This window comes from Phyllostomus hastatus, unplaced genomic scaffold (genome assembly GCF_019186645.2).
Source record: "Phyllostomus hastatus isolate PE091 unplaced genomic scaffold, TTU_PhHast_1.1 phas_contig_312, whole genome shotgun sequence".
Lineage (NCBI taxonomy): Eukaryota > Metazoa > Chordata > Mammalia > Chiroptera > Phyllostomidae > Phyllostomus > Phyllostomus hastatus.
In genome coordinates, this window is record NW_025333849.1 from 1,051,460 (window position 1) to 1,070,597 (window position 19,138).

The 19,138-nt window shown below is 32.9% G+C and overlaps 1 protein-coding gene across 4 annotated transcripts in view; it reads right to left on the bottom strand.

Moving 5' to 3' along the window:
• ERCC6L2 (ERCC excision repair 6 like 2) overlaps window positions 1-19,138 on the bottom strand; it is a 149,668-nt gene that overhangs the window by 112,334 nt on the left and 18,196 nt on the right. For all 4 annotated transcript variants that reach the window (XM_045839780.1, XM_045839778.1, XM_045839779.1 and 1 more), the window contains exon 3: window positions 7,083-7,205. In XM_045839780.1, coding sequence (XP_045695736.1) covers window positions 7,083-7,205 — 123 coding nt within the window. The remainder of the gene's footprint in view (window positions 1-7,082; window positions 7,206-19,138) is intronic.

The following is a 19,138-nucleotide window of genomic DNA, read 5'->3' on the forward strand; positions in this document are numbered from 1 at the left end:
TTTCAAAATGCCCAATCTAATTCACACCCTATTGTGCATAGTTAATAACCTTTTCTTTGGTATACTCTGGTTATTTAATATATGGGAATTTAAGTATAGAATCCACTCTAGTCAGGAGCCCCTCCAAATCCTTTTTAGCAAAGCAGCAAGATAATATTACTACACCTTGAGAAAGAGTGTATCAAAACAGAAACTTATAAACCAGTGTCACACCAATGGATAGCAAATCAGTAACTGTCAAATCCTGCAACTAAACAAGTACATAATATACGAGAATGGTAATGACAAGTAAAATTATAATGATTTACAGAAAACATAAGTAAACCAACTAAAAGAACAGTAAAACTTAACTATTATAAACAGTAAAATAATTAAGTAGAATTTATAAAATACATGTGGCCTTAATATAAACAAAAACATAGCCAGTTAGAAAATAATTTTTTTTAATTCCATTTGTAGTAGCAACCAAAAAAAACCCAGAATACCTAGTTAAACTTAATGAACAAGAAACAGGGTTGTATGAAGAAAACTAGAAACTTTGAGGGGCAAGAAATAACTCTTGGATATACAGTATCTATACTCTAAAGGTATTCATTCTCCCTATGTAAACCTATAAATGCAATGTAATACCAACTAAAACATCAATAGGGTTTTAGAAGACATTTGAGAAAATTTGAGGAGAAACTTAGTCCTACCAAAAATAAAATATTTTCAAAGCTAAAATAATTAACTGTTTTGTACTAAAAGAGAAATGAACAAATAAATAGCACAGAACAATATGTCTAGACATAGATCCAAATATGTACATTAGTTTAATTTTATTCAAAGGTGACCTTTCAAATCATTTTGAAAAACAGGGCTTATTCAATAAATGGCATGAAGATAACTGGGTAACCATCTGGGGAAAAAATAAAACTGGATTATTACATCTCTCCTTGTAACAAAATAAGTTCTAGCTCAAACAAAGGTATAAATGTATAAAATAAAATCATATACATTATAAAAGAATCATGGTGAATTTATTTGCAGTCTCAGAGTACAAAAGACTTTTGAGGTAGACATGAAACCTTGAAGCTATAAATATAGATATATTTAATTACCTAAATTTTTAAAATATATAGAAATAGTTTAAAAACATTTAATGGACAAAAGATTTATTCTTGGCACAAAACATCTATTTACTCATTCTTACATGATTTACACTTACAAAGTTTTCAAATGTACATGAGACGTATCATGTGACACACATACACCCCTCCTACCTCTCACTCCTTAGCGTGTGACATTCAGTTCACTAAAAGGATGTTTTCAAGGACTTCCAACATTAATTTTACAAGATTCCATCGCAATTATGGCATTAACATAATAAATATAAAGGAATTTATTTCTTCTCTAGCTATTTCATAGACTGTTAAGGGCATATGCATGGGTTGTGGGTTTGGTCCCCAGTTGGGGCACATGCAAAATGCAACTGCTGATGTTTCTGTCTCACATCAGTGTTTCTCCCCTTCTCTCTCTCCCTCCCCTCCCCTCTCTCTAGAACTAATAAAAAAAAATGTTTAAAAGTGCACAAAGTTTTAAATGGACCAGTACAAACTTTTTTTTAAGAATTTCATTACACAATATTATAACTTTTGTTTGGATTTACTCCTGGGGTATAATATGACATGGGAGTGGTAATCCCATTAAAAACTTTCCTTATGGAGCAGCTCAAATGATTAACTAAACACATATATTTATTGATGCAAGCAAACAAAATAACAAAAAATAAAAATAAATAAATCATAGTGGGAAATGCCTAGAGAACACTCCAGCAGATCAGAACAGTGTGACAGCAGGTGAGAACTGACTTACTTGAAGAACTGAGGAATTCAACCTATACCTATGAAACAGGACACTTCAAAAAAAAATGTGATTTTTCCTGGATGAAACCTAAAAATGATAACAATAACAAACAAAACAACAACAAAAAAACTCATCAAAGCAGAGGCAGCTGAAAGGACTGGGTCATAAAAAGGAATGGCATTTTAAATGTAAATGGACTAAAATTCTCCAATCAAAAGACATAGAGTGGCTGAATGGATTTAAAGTAAAAAAATACCAAGACCCAAGGATATGTTGTCTATCTGAGACTGACTTCAGCTTTAAGGACACATAGATTGAAAGTGAAGTACTAGAAAAAGATATTCCATGCAAATGGAAATCAAAATAAGCAGGGTTAGTTTTATTTATATCAGACAATATAGACTTTAAACCAAAGACTTTGTATCAAGAGACAAAGGTATTAGATAATTATATTGCCAAGAAGTTATAGCAATTTTAAATATTTATGCACTCAACATCAAAACATCTAAATACATAAAACAAATCATAATAGATTGAAGAGAGAATACAACAGCAGTACAATAATAGTAAGGGAATTCAATACCTCACTTTCAACAATGGACAAATTGGCTGACAGAAAATCAATCAGGAAACAATGAACTGAAGCTACACATTAGAACACAGGTCTAAGAGACATACACAGAATACTTATCCAACAGCCGCAGAATACTCCTTCTTCTCAAGCACACAAAAAAAATCTCCAGGATACATAATATGTCAGTCCACAAAACAAGTCAGAAAATTTAAGAAGACTGAAATCATATCAAACATCTGGTATGTTTTCCAATCACATCATATGAAACTAGAAATCAATTAGAAGAGAAAAACTGAAAAATTCACAAGTATGTGGAAATTAAACAATTTGCTCCTGAACAACTGACAGGTCAAAAGAAAAAAATTTAAGAATCTTGAAACAAATGAAAATAGAAATACAACACACCAAAACTTAGGGGGTGCAGCAAAAGCAGTTCTAACACAGAGGGTCATACAGATAAAGGCTGACCTTAAGGAAAAAAAAAAAGATTTCAAATAAAAAAAGAACCTAACTTTAAAACTTAATAAACTAGAAAATGAGGAACAAATTAAACTCAAAGTTAGTAGAAGAAAGGAAATAATAAAAGTCAGAGTGGGAAATAAATGAAATAGAGACTAGAAAGACAATGGAAAGGATCACTGAAACTAAGAGCTAGTTTTTTACAAAGATAAAGAAAATGAACAAACCTTTAGCTAGACTAAGAGAAAAGAAAGGTAACTGAAATAAATAAAACTAGAAATGAAAGAGAAGACATTATGACTGACAACACAAACACCAAGGATCATTATAAACTATTATGAACAATATATGACAAAAATTAGATAACCTGGAAGAAATTAATAAATAGTTAGAAACATGCAACCTACAGAGAATAAGTAGCATAGGTGGTAGACAGAAAATAGGGGGAGGGTAAGAATAGTACAGGAAAAGTAGAAGCTAAAGAACTTATAAGTATGACACATGAACTAAAGGGGGGGAATGTGGGAAGTAGGGGGTGTGCAGAGTGAAGAGGGGAAAATGGGACAACTCTAATTGCATAATCAATAAAATATATTTTTTAAAAAAGACTGAATCATGAAAAAGTATAAACTCTGAATAGACTAATTACTAGTAAAGAGATTGAATCAGGAACCAAAATCTCCCAAAAAAGAAAAATCCAGGACCAAATGGCTTCACTAGAGAATTCTATCAAACATTTAAAGAAGAATACCAATTCTTCTCAAACTCTTCTAAAAAATAAAAGAGGAAGGAACACTTCCAAATTCATTTTATGAGGCTAGCATACCAAAACCACACAAGGATATTACAAGAAAAGAAATGTACAGGCCAACATCTCTGACAAACACAGATGTAAAAATTTGCAATAAAATATTAACAAATGAAATTCAACAGTACAGTAAAAGGATCATACACCATGAAAATATGGAATTTATTCCTGGGGTGCAACGATTATTCAACTTATGCAAACCAACAAATGTGGCACATCATACTAACACAATGAAGGGTAAAAATTGTATGGTCATCTCAGTAGATGAGAGAATGAGCATATAGTGCAAAAAAAGCATCTGACAAAATTGAACGTCCTTTAATGATTTTAAAAAACCTCTCAACAAGTAGGGTATGGAAGAAATGTAGTTCAATATTAAGGCTATATGTGATAAATCCGTGGCTAACATCACAGTTAATGGTGAAAAGCTAAAAAATTTTCTTCTAAGAGCAGTGACAAGACGAAGATGCCCTCTTTTTTTTTTTAATACATTCTGAATCTTTCTGTGATTTTTTTAATTTTATTTATTTTTAGAGAGGGAAGGGAGGGAGATAGAGAGAGAGAGAGAGAAACATCAATGTGCGGTTGCTGGGGGTTATGGCCTGCAACCCAGGAATGTACCCTAGCTGGGAATCGAACCTGGGACACTTTGGTTCCCAGCCCGCGCTCAATCCACTGAGCTATGCCAGCCAGGGCGAAGATGCCCTCTTTGATGACTTTTATTAAACATAGAACTAGAACTCTTATCTAAGACAATTAGTTAAGAAAAAGAAATAAAGGCATCCAAATTGAAAAGTAATAAGTAAAATGGTCTCTGTTTGTAGATGACACAATATTATATATAGAAAACTCTTAAAAGTCCACCAAGATCTATAAGAACTAATAAATTCAATACAGTTGCAGGATACAAAATCAATATACAAAAATTGACATAGCTGTTTCTATATAATAGCAATGAACTACTGGGAAAAGAAATTAAGAAAACAAAAGAAATGGCAGTTATTAATTAAAGGGAGAATAATTATACCAGTCATTTCCTTTAGAGAAACTGGTTCTGGCAGCAGTACCCCACTTCCCCCATACAAAGTACTGCGTATAGTTTTCTAAAGCAGGAGAACTTTTTTTTTTTAAAGAATTCTACAGTGAGTGTTGGGGCTGAGAAGAGTTCTAAATCTCATAAATAAAGAAAAAGTCTTACACACTTTCAAACCAAAAGAAAATTCCTTTCCAAGGGAAAAAAGTCAGGCCAGCAATGGATCCTCATCTGATGCAACAAAACAAGCAATCGACAACAAAGGCTAAGTAAGCTGTCCCGGCAGTTGCCCACCTAATAGTATGTATTCACCAGAAATTTTTAAAACTTCCTTTTTAACAGTACTTAGGTAAAAGAGAACAAAAACTAAAATCAGAGGTAATTTAGAAGAGAATAATGAAAAGACTACATCTCTAAAACTATGGAATGAAGCCAAAATAAGTACTCAAAGTAACATTATAGCCTTAATGGAATTTATTAAAATACAAGAAAAGATAAAAAATACAGTAAATGAATTAAGAATTTAACTAAAGGAGGTAGAAAAAACAGCAATGCATATTATAGCAAGGAATTACATATATATAGTATATATGTGTGTATATACATATATTATGTATGTATATATACACATACATACACAGAGAGGGGGCGGGAAGGAAGGGGAGAGAGGCATCTCAGTAGATGATCATCTCAATAGATGAGAGAATGAGCGAATTAATGTTAATTAAGGTAGCTACTATTATATTTCATCATACCATCAAATGAATCTCTTTAATTCTCTTTTCCCATTCCTGCTCTTCCTAAAAATTTTTTTAAATTTTTAAATATTTAAAGTATTACATTCCCTATTTTTCTCTCCCCTCTGCTAATTATCACAAGTGATATACAAGACATATGTACGTTCCACACTGACATTTAGAAGCAAAACAACTGAATCCATGGCTAAAAACGGCACTTAGACTCTTAGAGATTTAAAACACATTAAGTCATAATGTTTTTTAGGATCAAATTTAATTTGACATTCAGGATCCATTCATGTTAGTAAATATAATAAAGAGAATTTAAAATAATAATAATTATAATACCTTCCAGCAGTGTCCCAACCTGAGGCTTGTGGGCTGCCTACAGGCTAAGATGGCTATGAATGCAGCTGAACACAAAATTTTAAACTTAAAACATTATGAGATTTTTTTGTGATTACAAATCACAGTGTATTTAATGTGTGGCCCAAGACAACTCAAGGTTTGACACTCCTGCTGTAAGCCAATATCTCTCAAAATTTTGCACTGAAAATCCTTTAGTAACACACAAGAGTAAACCTGGACTTAACCTTATATATGAGAGCCTCTTTTTCTTTTTTATTTTATCTTATTTATTTATTTTTAGAGAGAATGTAAGGAAGGGGGAAAGAGAGGGACAGAAACATCAATGTGTGGTTGCCTCTTGAGCTCCCCCAACTGGGGACCTGGCCCACAACCCCGGCATGTGCCCTGACTGGGAATCAAACCAACAACCCTTTGGTTTGCAGGCCAGCTCTCAGTCCACTGAGCCACACCAGCCAGGATGAGAGCCTCTTTTAAAACTTGTAGAAAGTGGTTCACAGACATAATATAACCATAACTTCATAAAATCACTTTCTTCATTTCTATCCAGCTTCCTGGATGCTGAGGAATATAAAAGCAAGACACATAAATATAGTATACTTTTTTTCATTTCATTACTTTGTTAGAAAGATCTTATTTTTTTTATAAAAATCATATGTAAGATATTTAGAAACACAGGTTGCCAAAGGAGAAAGCTGACATATGGACGTGAATAGTATTCATTATCCCATAGGCAGAGAGACTGAGAAAAGCCTAGACCTTAGTCTTTCTGATTCCAACTTCAATGTTCCTTGCATAAAAAAAATTTGTTTCATATTTAGAGATGTGGTTTTTTAAGCAACTTTAAATGTCACCATTGTACCTTTGCTATTGATATCAACAACTGTCTCCTTTCCATTCTCACATAAATAAAAAAAGTATAATGAAGTTCAATTATATGTGCATATATAACTTTATATGCACATTCACAGATATTTAACAGATTAATCAAACTAAATCATATAAATCTAGCTAAGCAAAAGATGGAAACCCTAAAATAAGTTCAAGCTAAAATTATATTTTGCCATTCTGAGAATCAATAATATTTAATTTGAGGATACAATTGGCAATCCTTCAAAAATTAGATTTGGAACAAATATTTTAATAAAGTTTTTAAATTCTTATGTTTGAAATTTATACTATAATGTGTGATATTTAAAATTTTCTGTTTTTGCAATAGAAGCTTCATGAGCTGTACACATATGATCCTAGCTGTCTTACCTTTTTTGCTATTGAAGAAGGAGGTTCCTTTTTCAGACTTCTTAGTAAAAACTCTGGCATGTTGTTTTCAATATCCTCACGGGTTCCCTTTTTATGCAAAACTGCAGCCAAAAATGAAATAACCTGGAAAAAAAACCTTTTTGAATCAATATTTAACATGATGGACAATATTTTACTGCTTATATGACTGACTACCTAATTAGTGACAAACCCTAGTATTGGCTTTCTTTATTCACATTAACAAATAAATGTATAATATACATGTTATTCTTGAATGCAGTAAAAAAATATTCTCACATTGCCATCTCTTTCATAAGTTCTGCCTACTCAATGAATTATTTCTTGATCTCATCAGTTAGGACATTATCTTCTAATTTGTTTTGATCCATGGAAACTAATTGTTCATATTCTTTATTAGAATAAACTGTATATATTCTTTTTTCCCTGTTAAAAAAAGAAATTCCTTCAGGGGAGAACGTTTAACTCATAAATTTGTGTACTTGTTTACCTAGTAAATATAGGTGAAATGATACAATGTTATTTTAAGATAAACTAAGATCATTCATCAATATATATTCCATTCCAAAAATCAAGTGAGAAAGTCAGATATAGAAAAAAGGAAATATAACTTTATATAATGAAGAACAAGAAATAGTTAATCAATTGGACTTTAGTTACTTGGCAGCTATGTGAACTTGGGCCAGTTTCTTAACTTCTTTGTATAACTAAAAATATGTGAAAACAGCAATAATAATATTGGCAGGGTTGTTTTAAAGATTCAAGGGTAAAAGTATGAGATCTCCATATGGGGAAAAAGAATTGATTTTCTTTAAAAAGTAAATTACACAAACATTAAAATCTAAAGAAAAGTGAGAGAATTAGCAAAGCTATAGGAAAAGAATTATTTTTAGTGTGAGTGTGGATACCTATAATTTCAATCCCAAGTGATAGAAGATAAAGAATGGTGAGGAGTAGTATTTAAAAAGATAAAGGTTGATAACTTTTAAAAACTGAAAAAAAAATCAAGCCATATAATGCAGATCCACTATGGACATCAAGCCAAAAATATAAATAAAAATAAAAAAATCCACAAGTAGGTATTTAATTAAAAACTGCTCAAAACATGAGACATTAAAAATAAGTCTTAAAAGCAGCCAGAGGAAAAAAAACAACAGATGACCTACAAAAAGAGCAACAATTTGACAAATAACTGACCTTGCAGCAAAAACAATGGAAGACACTATACAATAGAATAATACTTTCAAAGTGCTGAAGAAAGTAAAAGCAATCTAGTTTTATAACCAGTGAAATTATCATTCAAGCATGAAGACAAAGATACTTTCAGACAAACAAAACAGAAAATTCATCACCAAAAAGAGCCACACTAAAGAAAATAACTAAAGAATGTTTTCAGGCACAAAGAAAATGATCCTGTGTAGACACCAAGTCATGCAGGGAAAAATTAAAGGCAGCAAAAATAATGAATATATGTTGTTGGAATTAAAAAACAGAATTAAAAGATATGACAATAAACATATGTGAGTTAGAAAAGGCACATGTGCAGTTATTAATATTTGCAGGTTCCTATGCTGTCCAGGAGAAAATAAAAGTACTAATTTATATAAAATTTTGACAAATCAAGAATATCTGTTGTAATCTCTGGTGTAATCACTAGAAGAATGCAAGAACTAAAAGTAAACAAATATACTAGAACAATGGTAGACTTTGAAATAAGTCAGTTAAGAACAAAATCAGTAAAGATATAGACTGTTTGAATAACAGAGTTAGCAAACTTGACCTAATGAACAACTGATAGAACACTGCATGCTGCTGCAAAACAGTTTCATTTAAAGTTTGTGTATTATATGCTACTGTTGAGTCATCTCTGACTCCAGGTGACTCTGTGAATCAGTGATGTGCACAATGTCCTGTCCTCAACAGCCCTGCTCAGCTCCTGCAGACTCATGTCTTCAGCTTTCTTATGGAGTCAATCCATCTCATATTTAGTTTTCCTCTTTTCTAATGCCTTCTATTTTCCCCAGCATTATTGTCTTTTCCAAAGAACCCTGCCTTCTCATGATGTGCCTGAAATAGTACCACTTCAGTTTTGTCATTTTTGCCTCCAGTAAAGTTTCAGGCTTAATTTGCTCTACGACTTGCTTGTCTTTCTGGCAGTCCAGGGTATCTCTAGAGATCTAGAACAATACATTTCAAATGAATCAACTTTTTTCCTATCAGCCTTCTTCACTGTCCAAATTTCATATCCATACATAGTACGAGGATGTGGATGATCTTAGTCTTGGTCTTTAATGACCATCTTTGCTCTCGGTGATCTTTCCTAAGTCTTTCATTGTTGCCTTCCTGAGTCTCAGCCTTCTCTGGATTTCTTGGTTGCAGTCCCACTTAAATTGATGACTGAACCAAGGTAAACAAAATATTTAACAATTTCCATGTCTGCATTGCCTATGTTAAAGCTCTGTACTTCATTTTTGTCTTCTTAATGTTCAAATGCAGTCCTGCTTTTGAACATAATCCTTCCACAAAGAAAACTCAGGGTCAGGTGGCTTCACCAACCAAGGCTACCCAATGCCTATCTTAAATAAACTCTTCCAAAGTTTAGAGAAAGAAAGAAATGTTCTCAACTTGTTTTATAAGTTCAACGTAAGTATGTAAAAAAAATCTGACAAGAATATTATAATACAAGAAATTTACAGGTCAATTTCTCTTACATAGAAGCAAAACTCTTAAAATATCAGGAAATGGAATACAGAAATATATTTTTAAAAAGGCATATACACAAAATCCAAGTTTGGTTGGTTCTGGAAATGAAGTTTGCTTTCACCTTCAAAATTTAGATATAGGTATTAGATAGGTAGCATGGGTATTATACTTAACTTTCTTAACTCTTACTTTCCTTAAAATATGAATAAGGTGACTTACTTTATTACAAGATATCTACACTTTACATAATGTGGTACATTAACTTTTAGTGCACTGTGAAAATTTGATAATGTATATTTTCAGTACTCAAGCAACCACCAAAAAAATATGCAAGGAACAATAGTTAAAAAGTCAATAAAAGAATAAAAATGGAATTCTAAAAAAATCTATTAACACAAAAAAGGCAGGAAAGAAGGAATAGCAAAACAGTAAACAGTCTGTTCAAACAGAAGACAAATAATAAAATTGTATATCCAAATCCAAACAAAACAGGAATTATATTAAATATAAATGCACTAAACACACCAATTAAATGTCATATTGTCAGGAATAGATAAGAGTTGTCTACAAGGGGTATACTGTAAATACATATAAAGACACAGACAGCTTGAAAGTTCAGAAAACACATATCGTGCAGTTAGTAAGCATAAGAATACAGGTGTAGCTATCTTAATAGCAGATAAAATAGATTTCAGAAATAGACATTTCAAAATGATGAACGGGTCCGTTCATTGGGAAGATATAACAATTATAAAGGTTTATGATTCTAATAACAGCCTCAAAATATATGAAGGTAAAATTGTTAGAATTAAAGTATATACAAACAAACCCATGATCATGGTAGGGGATTTTAACTTTCCTCCCAGCAATTAACAAGAAAAAAAAAGAAAAAAAGAAAAACTGAGCATTATCAATCACCTTGACCTGCTAGTGATATTTATAGAGTATATCCAAGTATAGACTACAAATTCTTTTGAAATGCACACAGTATGTTCAATAAAATGGGCCATTAAAAACTGTCAATAAGCTCTTCAAAATAATGAAATCTTATAGACTAGGTACTAGGTACTATGGAATTATACACTAATGAAGATACATCTAGGAAAAATAGGTAAATATTTACAAATCAAATGTATACTTGTAAATAACCCAAGGATCAAAAATAAACAATAAAAATTAGGATATACTTTGAATACATGAAAATAAAAATATAAGACATAAAAATTTGTGGGATGCAGACAAAGCAATCCTTGAATATAAATTTAGAGAATAAGAAGGTAGGTATGAAATTAATGACCCAAGGTTCTATCTAACAAACTAGAAAATGCAGAGTGATAAACATCCAAAGTAAGCAGAAGGAAAATAATGAAGGTAACTGAGGGAATCAATAAAATACCAAACAATAAAGAAAACTAAACCTAAAATCTGGTTCTTTGAAAAGATCAACAAAATTAGTAACCTTAAGTTAGGCGAAACAAGAATAAAATAGAGTATAGAAAGTAACCATTAAATATGCAGATAGGTATCACTCAGATCTCACAAACATTAAAAGAACAATAAAGGAATGTCATGAATAACCTTAGCCAATTAATATGACAACTTAAATAAACTGGATGAATTCTTTGGAAAAAAATAACCAAAAGTGACATAGTAAGAAAGAAAATCTATACAGCTTCATATCTATAATAAACATTATCAAAAATAAGGTTAAAGTAAAATCTTTTTTAAATTTTATTTTTAAATTTAATCTTTACTGTATTTTTTCCATTACCATTTAGTACCCTTATACCCTCCTGTCCACAGCAATCACCACACTGTTGCCCATGTCCATGAGTCCTTTTCCCTTTTTACTCAAACCCTCCACCTTCTAACCTACCCCTGCCACTACCTGTTATCTGCTCTCTAACTATGAGTCTCTGTTTTGCTTGTTAGTTCTGCTTGTTAATTAGATTCCACATATGAGTGAAATCACATAGTATTTGTCTTTCTGACTGTGCTTACTTCACTTAGCATAATGTTCTCCAGTTCCATCCATACTGTTGCAAAGGGTAAAATTTTCTTCTTTTTTTATGGCCAAGTAGAATTCAGTTGTGTAAACGTCCCATAGTTCGTTGTTTTATCTGTTGATGGACAACTCGGCTGTTGCCACATTTTGGTGATTGTAAATAACTGCAATGAACATAGGGGTGCGTATGTTCTTTTGTCTTGGGTTCCTTCAGATATATAGCCAGAAGTGGGATGGCTGTGTCAAAAGGAAGATCCATTTTTAATTTTTTCAGGTATCTCCATACCGCTTTCCACAGTTGCTGCACCAGTCTTCATTCCCACCAACAATGCAAAAGAGTTCCCCTTTCTACACATCCTTACCAGCACTTGTTTGTTGATTTATTGATGATAGCCATTCTGACAGGTGTGAGATGGTATTTCATTGTGGTTTTAATTTGCAGTTCTCTGATGATTTAGTGATGTTGAGCATCTTTTCATGTCTATTGGTCATCTATATGTCCTCTTTGGGGAAGTGTCTATTCATGTCCTTTGACCATTTTTAATTAGGTTGTTTTGGTTTTTTGGTGTTCAGTTTGTAAGTACTTTATAAAGTTTGGATATTAACTCCTTATGAGATGTGTTGGCAAATATGATCTCCCATTCTGTGGGTTGTCTTTTTATTTTGTTGATGATTTCCTTTGCTGTGCAAAAAATTTTTAGTTTGATGTAGTCCTATTTGTTTATTTTTTCTTTTGTTTCCCTTGACTAGGGAGATATATGCGATAAAAAATTTCTACAAGCAATATCCAAGACTTTGCTACCTGTGTTTTCTTCTAGAATTTTTATGGTTTCAGGTCTAACATTTAAGTCTTTGACCCACTTTGAGTTTATTCTTGTGTGTGGTGTAAGAAGGTGGTCTAGTTTCATTTTTCTGCATGTATCTGTCCAATTTTCCAAACAACATTTATTGAATAGACTATCTTTAGTTAATTGTATGGACTTGCTTCCTCTGTCAAATATTAATCGACTATAAAGGTGTGGTTTTATTTCTGGGCTCTTTATTCTATTTCATTGATCTATGTGTCCATTTTTATCCCAGTACCAGGCTGTTTTGACTACTATGGCCTTTTAGTATAATTTGATATTAGATGGCATGATTCTTCCAACTTTGTTCTTCTTTCTCAGAATCACTGTTGCCCTGAGGGGCCTTTCATGGTTCCATAAGTTTTGAAATATTTGTTCTAGCTCTGTGAAATACATCATTGAAATCTTGATAAGAGTTGCATTGAATCTACAGATTGCTTTGGGTAGTATGGACTTTTTAATGATGTTAATTCTTCCTATCCACAAACATGGCATGTGCTTCCAATTATATTTATCTTCTTCAGTTTCTCTCTTCAGTGTCTTATAATTTTCTGAGTGTAGGTCTTTTGCATTCTTCGTTAGGTTTATTCCTACATATTTTATTCTTTTTGAAGCAACTGTGAATGGGACTGTTTTCTTAATTCCCCTTTCTGTGAGTTTGTTATTGGCATGTAATAACTGATTTCTGCATATTAATTTTGTATCCTGCTATTTTGCTGAATTCCTTTATCAATTCTAGTAGTTTCTTCATGGAATTTTGGGGTTTTTCTATGTACAGTGTCATGTCATCTGCCAATAAAGACAGTTTTACTTCTTCCTTTCCAATCTGGATACCTTTTATTTCTCCTTCTTGTCTGATTGCTGTGGCTAGGATGTCTAGTACAATGTTAAATAAGAGAGGTGAGAGTGGAGATTCCTGTCTTGTCCCAATCTTAAGGGGAACACTTGTAGTTTTTGCCCATTGAGTATGATGCTTCTAGTGGCTTGTAATATGTGGCCTTTATTAGGTATGTTCCCTCTATTCCCACTTTGCTGAGAGTTTTGATCATAAATGTGTGCTGGATTTTATCAAAAGCTTTTTCTGCATCTATTGATAGGATGTGTGGTTTTTATTCTTCATTTTGTTTATGTAGTGAATCACATTTATTGATTTGCAAATGTTGTACCAACCCTGCATTCCTGGAATAAATCCCACCTGATTAGGGTGTATGATCTTTTCGATGCATTGTTTCTTTTCGATGCTTTATTTATTTTGCTAATATTTTATTGAGAATTTTATCATCTATGGTCATCAGGGATATTGGTCTATAATCAATCTTCTTTGTAGTATCTTTTCCTGGTTTGGGAATTAGGATAATGCAGTCCTCATAAATTGAGTTTGGGAGCCTTCCCTCCTCTTGAATTTTTTTAAATAGTTTGAGGTGTTAGTTCTAGGAATGTTTGATAAAATTCACCTGTGAAGGTTTCTGGTTCAGGGCTTTCATTCGTTGGGAGTTTTTTTCACTAGTGCTTCAATTTCATTAGGTGTAACCTGTCTATTCAGATTCTCTGATTCTTCCTGATTTACTTTTGGAAGACTGTATGTTTCTAGGAATTTATCCATTTCATCCAGGTTGTCCCATTTGTTGGTTTATAACTGTTCATAATATTTTCTTACAATTCTTTGTATTTCTCTGGTGTCATTGTTATTTCTCCTCTTTCATTTCTGATTGTATTTATTTGGATCCTTTCTCTTTTTTCCTTGATGAGTCTGGTTAAAGATTTGTCCATCTTGTTTATCATTTCAAAGAACCAACTCTTGGATTCATTGATCTTTTGTATCATTTTTTTACTCTATTTCATTGGCTCTGATCTTTAAACTTCCTTCCTTTTACTCACTTTGAGTTTTGTTTGTTGTTCTTTTGCAAGTCCTTTCTCTAAGTGTAAAGCCAGATCGTTTATTTGAGCTTTTCTTGTGTTTTTGAGATAGGCCTGTAATGCTATGAATTTTCTGCTTAGGACTACCTTCCCAGTGTTCCACTGATTTTGGATTGTTGTGTTCTCATTTTCATTTGTTTCAAGGTGTCTTTTGATTTCTTCCTTGATCTCATTGTTAACCCATTCATTGCTTAATAACATGTTATTTAGCTTCCATATCTTTGCATGTTTTTCAGTGTTCTTGTGATTAATTTCTAGTTTCATAGCATTACAGTCAGAGAAGATGCTTGATATGGTTTCAATCTTCTTAAATTTATTGAGACTTGTTTTATGTCCATTATGTGGTCTATCCTAGAAAACCCTCCATGTGCACTTAAAAAGTATGTGTATTCTGCTACTTTGGGGTGAAATGCTCTGAAGATATCAATTAAATCCACTTGATCTAGTGTGTCGCTTAAGCTGCTGTCTCCTTGTTGATTTTCTGCCTGGAAGATCTATCCATTGAAGTAGAATATTAAAATTCCCAACTGTGACTATATTTCTGTAGATCTCTCCCTTTATGTCCATTAAGATTTGTTTTACATATTTAGGTGCTCCTATGCTGGGTGTGTAAAGGTTTACCCGGGTTATATCATCTTGTTGCATTATTCCCTTTATCATTCATTATGCATTGTCTTTCTTTGTCTCTTACTATAGCATTGGTTTTAAAGTCTATTTTGTCAGATATAAGTACTGCTTCCCCAGCTTTTATCTTTCCTGTTTGCATGAAATATCTTTTCCCAACACTTTACATTTAATCTGCGTGTATTTTTCAATCTGAGATGGGTCTCCTGGAGGCAGCATATGGATGGGTCTTGTTTTCTTATCCATTCAGCTACAGTATGTCTTGTGGTTGGGGCACTTCAGCTATTTTCATTTAAGGTGATTATTGATAGATATGTGTGTAGTGCCATTTTATTGTTAGACTATTTTCTTCTTCTTTTAATTTTCCTTTTTCTTTTTCTTAAAGCACGCTCTTTAACATTTGTTGCAATACTGGTTTGGTGTTAACAAACTCCGTTAGCTTTTTCTTCTTTGTCAAGCTCCTTACTTCTCCTTCGATTTTAAATGGTAGCCTTGCTGAGAAAAGTAGCCTTGGTTTTAGGTCCTTGCTTTTCATCATTTGAATATTTCACACCACTCCTTTCTGGCCTGAAATGTTTCTGTTGAATAATCAGATGCCAGTCTAAATGGTGCTCCATTGTAGGTAACTACCTGCTTTTCTCTTTCAGCTTTTAGGATTCTCTCCTTGTCTTTAAGCCTTGTCATTTTAATTATGATATGTCTCGGTGTAGGCTTCTTTGGGTCCAACTTGTTTGGAACTTTCCGAATTTCTTGGACTTGTGTGACTTTTTCATTACCAGATTAGGGAAGCTTCTGGTCATTTTTTCTTCAAATAGGTTCACAATTCCTTGCTTGCTCTCCTTTCCTTCTGGTATTCCCATGATGCAGATGTTGTTATACTCCATGTTGTCCAAAATGTTTCTTAAGCTCTCCTCATTTTTTAAAATTCTTTTTCCCTTTTGCTGCTCTGCCTGGGTATGTTTTTCTACCTTGTCTTTCAAAACACTGATTCGATACTCTGCTTCATCTGACCTACTATTTATTCCTTCTAGTGTGTTATTTAGTTCAGATATTGCATTCTTTCTTTCTGACTGGTCCTTTTTAATGATTTCTATGGATTTTTTCTTGCTATTGAGTATCCTTATAATCATTACTCTAAACTCTCTGATAAATTGCTTGCCTCCATTTCATCTAGTTGTTTTGGAGAATTCACTTGTTCTTTCATTTGGTGTCTATTTCTTTGTCTTCCCATTTTGGCTGCTTCTTTGTATTTTCTGCCTTAGTTGTTAAACCAATCAGCCATTAAACTGTCCAGCTGTTAATATAATCAAGTTGTAGTCAGCAGCTGGGCTTAACTACCACACAGGGTGGAGATGAGTAATTCCTGAGTATTGCTTCCCCTCAGGCTGATGCCATTCAGAGAAAAGAGCTCTGCCTGAGAAAATGGCTCCTACAGTATGGGGAATGACAGCACAGGGATCCTGATAGCTATTCCTTTAGTCCTCTCCCCACAGCCACCAAACCCAGACTCTCCTCACATGGCTCTCATTCACTCTGCCCTCCCTTTGCCAGAGCCCAAGGTAAGTGGCTGCAAATGATATTTTGTGTGTTGTCCCTTTAAGAGGTTTTCTGAGTCTCCAGCTACCTCTCCCTGGGAGAAAGGAATCCTGCTGCTTTTCACACCTGGATATTATCTGGGTTCCTTTATGGCTCGAGTGCTGTAGGCTGGAGAGCCCAAATTGGAGTTTAGACCTCACATTTCTCAGGGGAAACTCCCCACCCCAGCCACTGAAATATCCCTTCAGAACTTTAGCTACCACCTGTGGGAGCCCAGCCATTCCTTTCATGTCTCCTCTGTACTCCCACCCAGTAACATTGTGCTAAAGTGATTTCTTCTGTCTGTCTGTGGTTATAAAGCTTCTCTCCAGCTAGTGTTCTTTTGGGTATTCATGGGAGATTAGTGTAGTGTGCACTTACTCTGCCATTTTGGATCCTCTCACCAAAATATTTCTTTAACAAAAACTCCAGGTTCAAAAAATTTCACTAGTAAATTTCATCAGATATTTAAGGATAACATAACACAAACTTTATACACACTCTTTCAAAAAGGAGAGGAGAAACACTGTCCAATGTATTTTATGAGGCCTGCATAACCCTGTTATTAAAATCAGACAAATATACTACAAAAACTTATAAATCAATATCTGTAATCAATATAAATGCCAAATTTCTTAAAATATTAGCCAAGTGAAGCTAGCAATATATAAAAATAATACCTCATTACCAAATTGGGTTTACCCCAGGAATACAATGTTGGATAAACTTTTAAAAAATCAATATAAATCATAATGATTCATATACTATAATAATGATTAACAGAATAAAAGAGATAAATGTAATTATCTATAAGCAGAAAAAGTACTTAATAAAATTTAATACATATTAACTATTAAAAAAACCTCAGAAAGTATGACAAGGGAATAACCTGAATCTGATAAAAGATACTATAAAAATCCTACAGTTAATATACTTAATGTTAAAATACTGAATGCTGTCTCCCTAAGATCAGGAATGAGATAAGGATGTTACTTTCACTACTTCTAAATGAATTGTACAGGGCTCTTATCTATTCAGTGAAATGAGGCCAAAAAGAAAATCAAAGGCATAAAAGTTAAAACTACCTCTATTTATGGATGATACTATTGTTTATATAGAAAATCCTAACCCATTTATGAAACAACTGCTAGAATTTAATAAGTGAAGAAGTCAGCAAGGTCAAATACAAAAATGAATTTGATTTTTATATACAGAGTCCCCTCTTATCTTCAGAGGATATGATCCAAGACCCTCAGTGGATGCCTGAAACCACAATACTACCAAACACTACATACACAGTCATAAATTGGTACTCACCTCATTTTGACAAGAAAAAAATGCTTCGTCACACATCACTTGCTCAGTACTCATTGGTTTCGACACTCAACATGAGTTCTGGAACAAATTATGGACGAGTACCAAGGTGCCACTGTACTAAGTTTTTCCTCTACATACATAACTTTTCTCTCAAAGGAAGCACTTTATGGCTTCTCTTTGGCATATCCAAATTGCCAGCATTACTCTGCTTGTGCTTGGAGTCATTATTAGGTAAAATAAGGGTCACTTGAATGCAAGCACTGAGATGCTGTGACAGTCAATCTGATAACTGAGATAAGTATTAAGTGACTAAAGGGCAGTTGGAATACATAGCATGGATACTACCCTGGACCAAGGGATAATTCATGTCTTGGGTAGGATGTTGTGAGATGGCTCAAGATTTCATCATGTTACTCAGAATGGCACATAATTTAAAACTTATGAATTGTATATTTCTGGAATTTTCCTTTCATATTGCTAGACCACAGTTGACCATGGGTAACTAAAACCACAGAAATTGAAACAGAGGAGAAGGGGAAACTATTGAACCACCAGCAAAAAATGGAAAAATTAAATGAAAAAAATTTTACTGACAATTCCATCAAAATATAATTAAGAATGATTATTTTCTAATTCCTTGCTGTGTCAGTTTTGGTGAATAAATTTAACAAAATATGAGTAAGGCCTATACTAAAACTATAAAACATTGTTGAAAGAAATTAAAAACCTAAATAAATGGAGCTCTTGATCCATGTTAATTCTCCCCAAAGTGTTCTATAAGTCAAACTCAATTCAATGCAATTGACTCCACAATCCCAATCAAAATCCTTTACATATTTGTTCATGGAACAAATTGACAAACTGAATAAAATTTTACATGAAAATACAAAGGTATAAAAACAGACAAGGAATTATTTGAGTATAAGCATAGTCCAACTGAACAATGATACAGAATAGAAAGACCAGAAACAAACTCCATATACATGGACAAACAACTCAGTGTTAAAATGGGTAAAGGACTTAATATCTAGTCACATAAGGTTGCTATCACA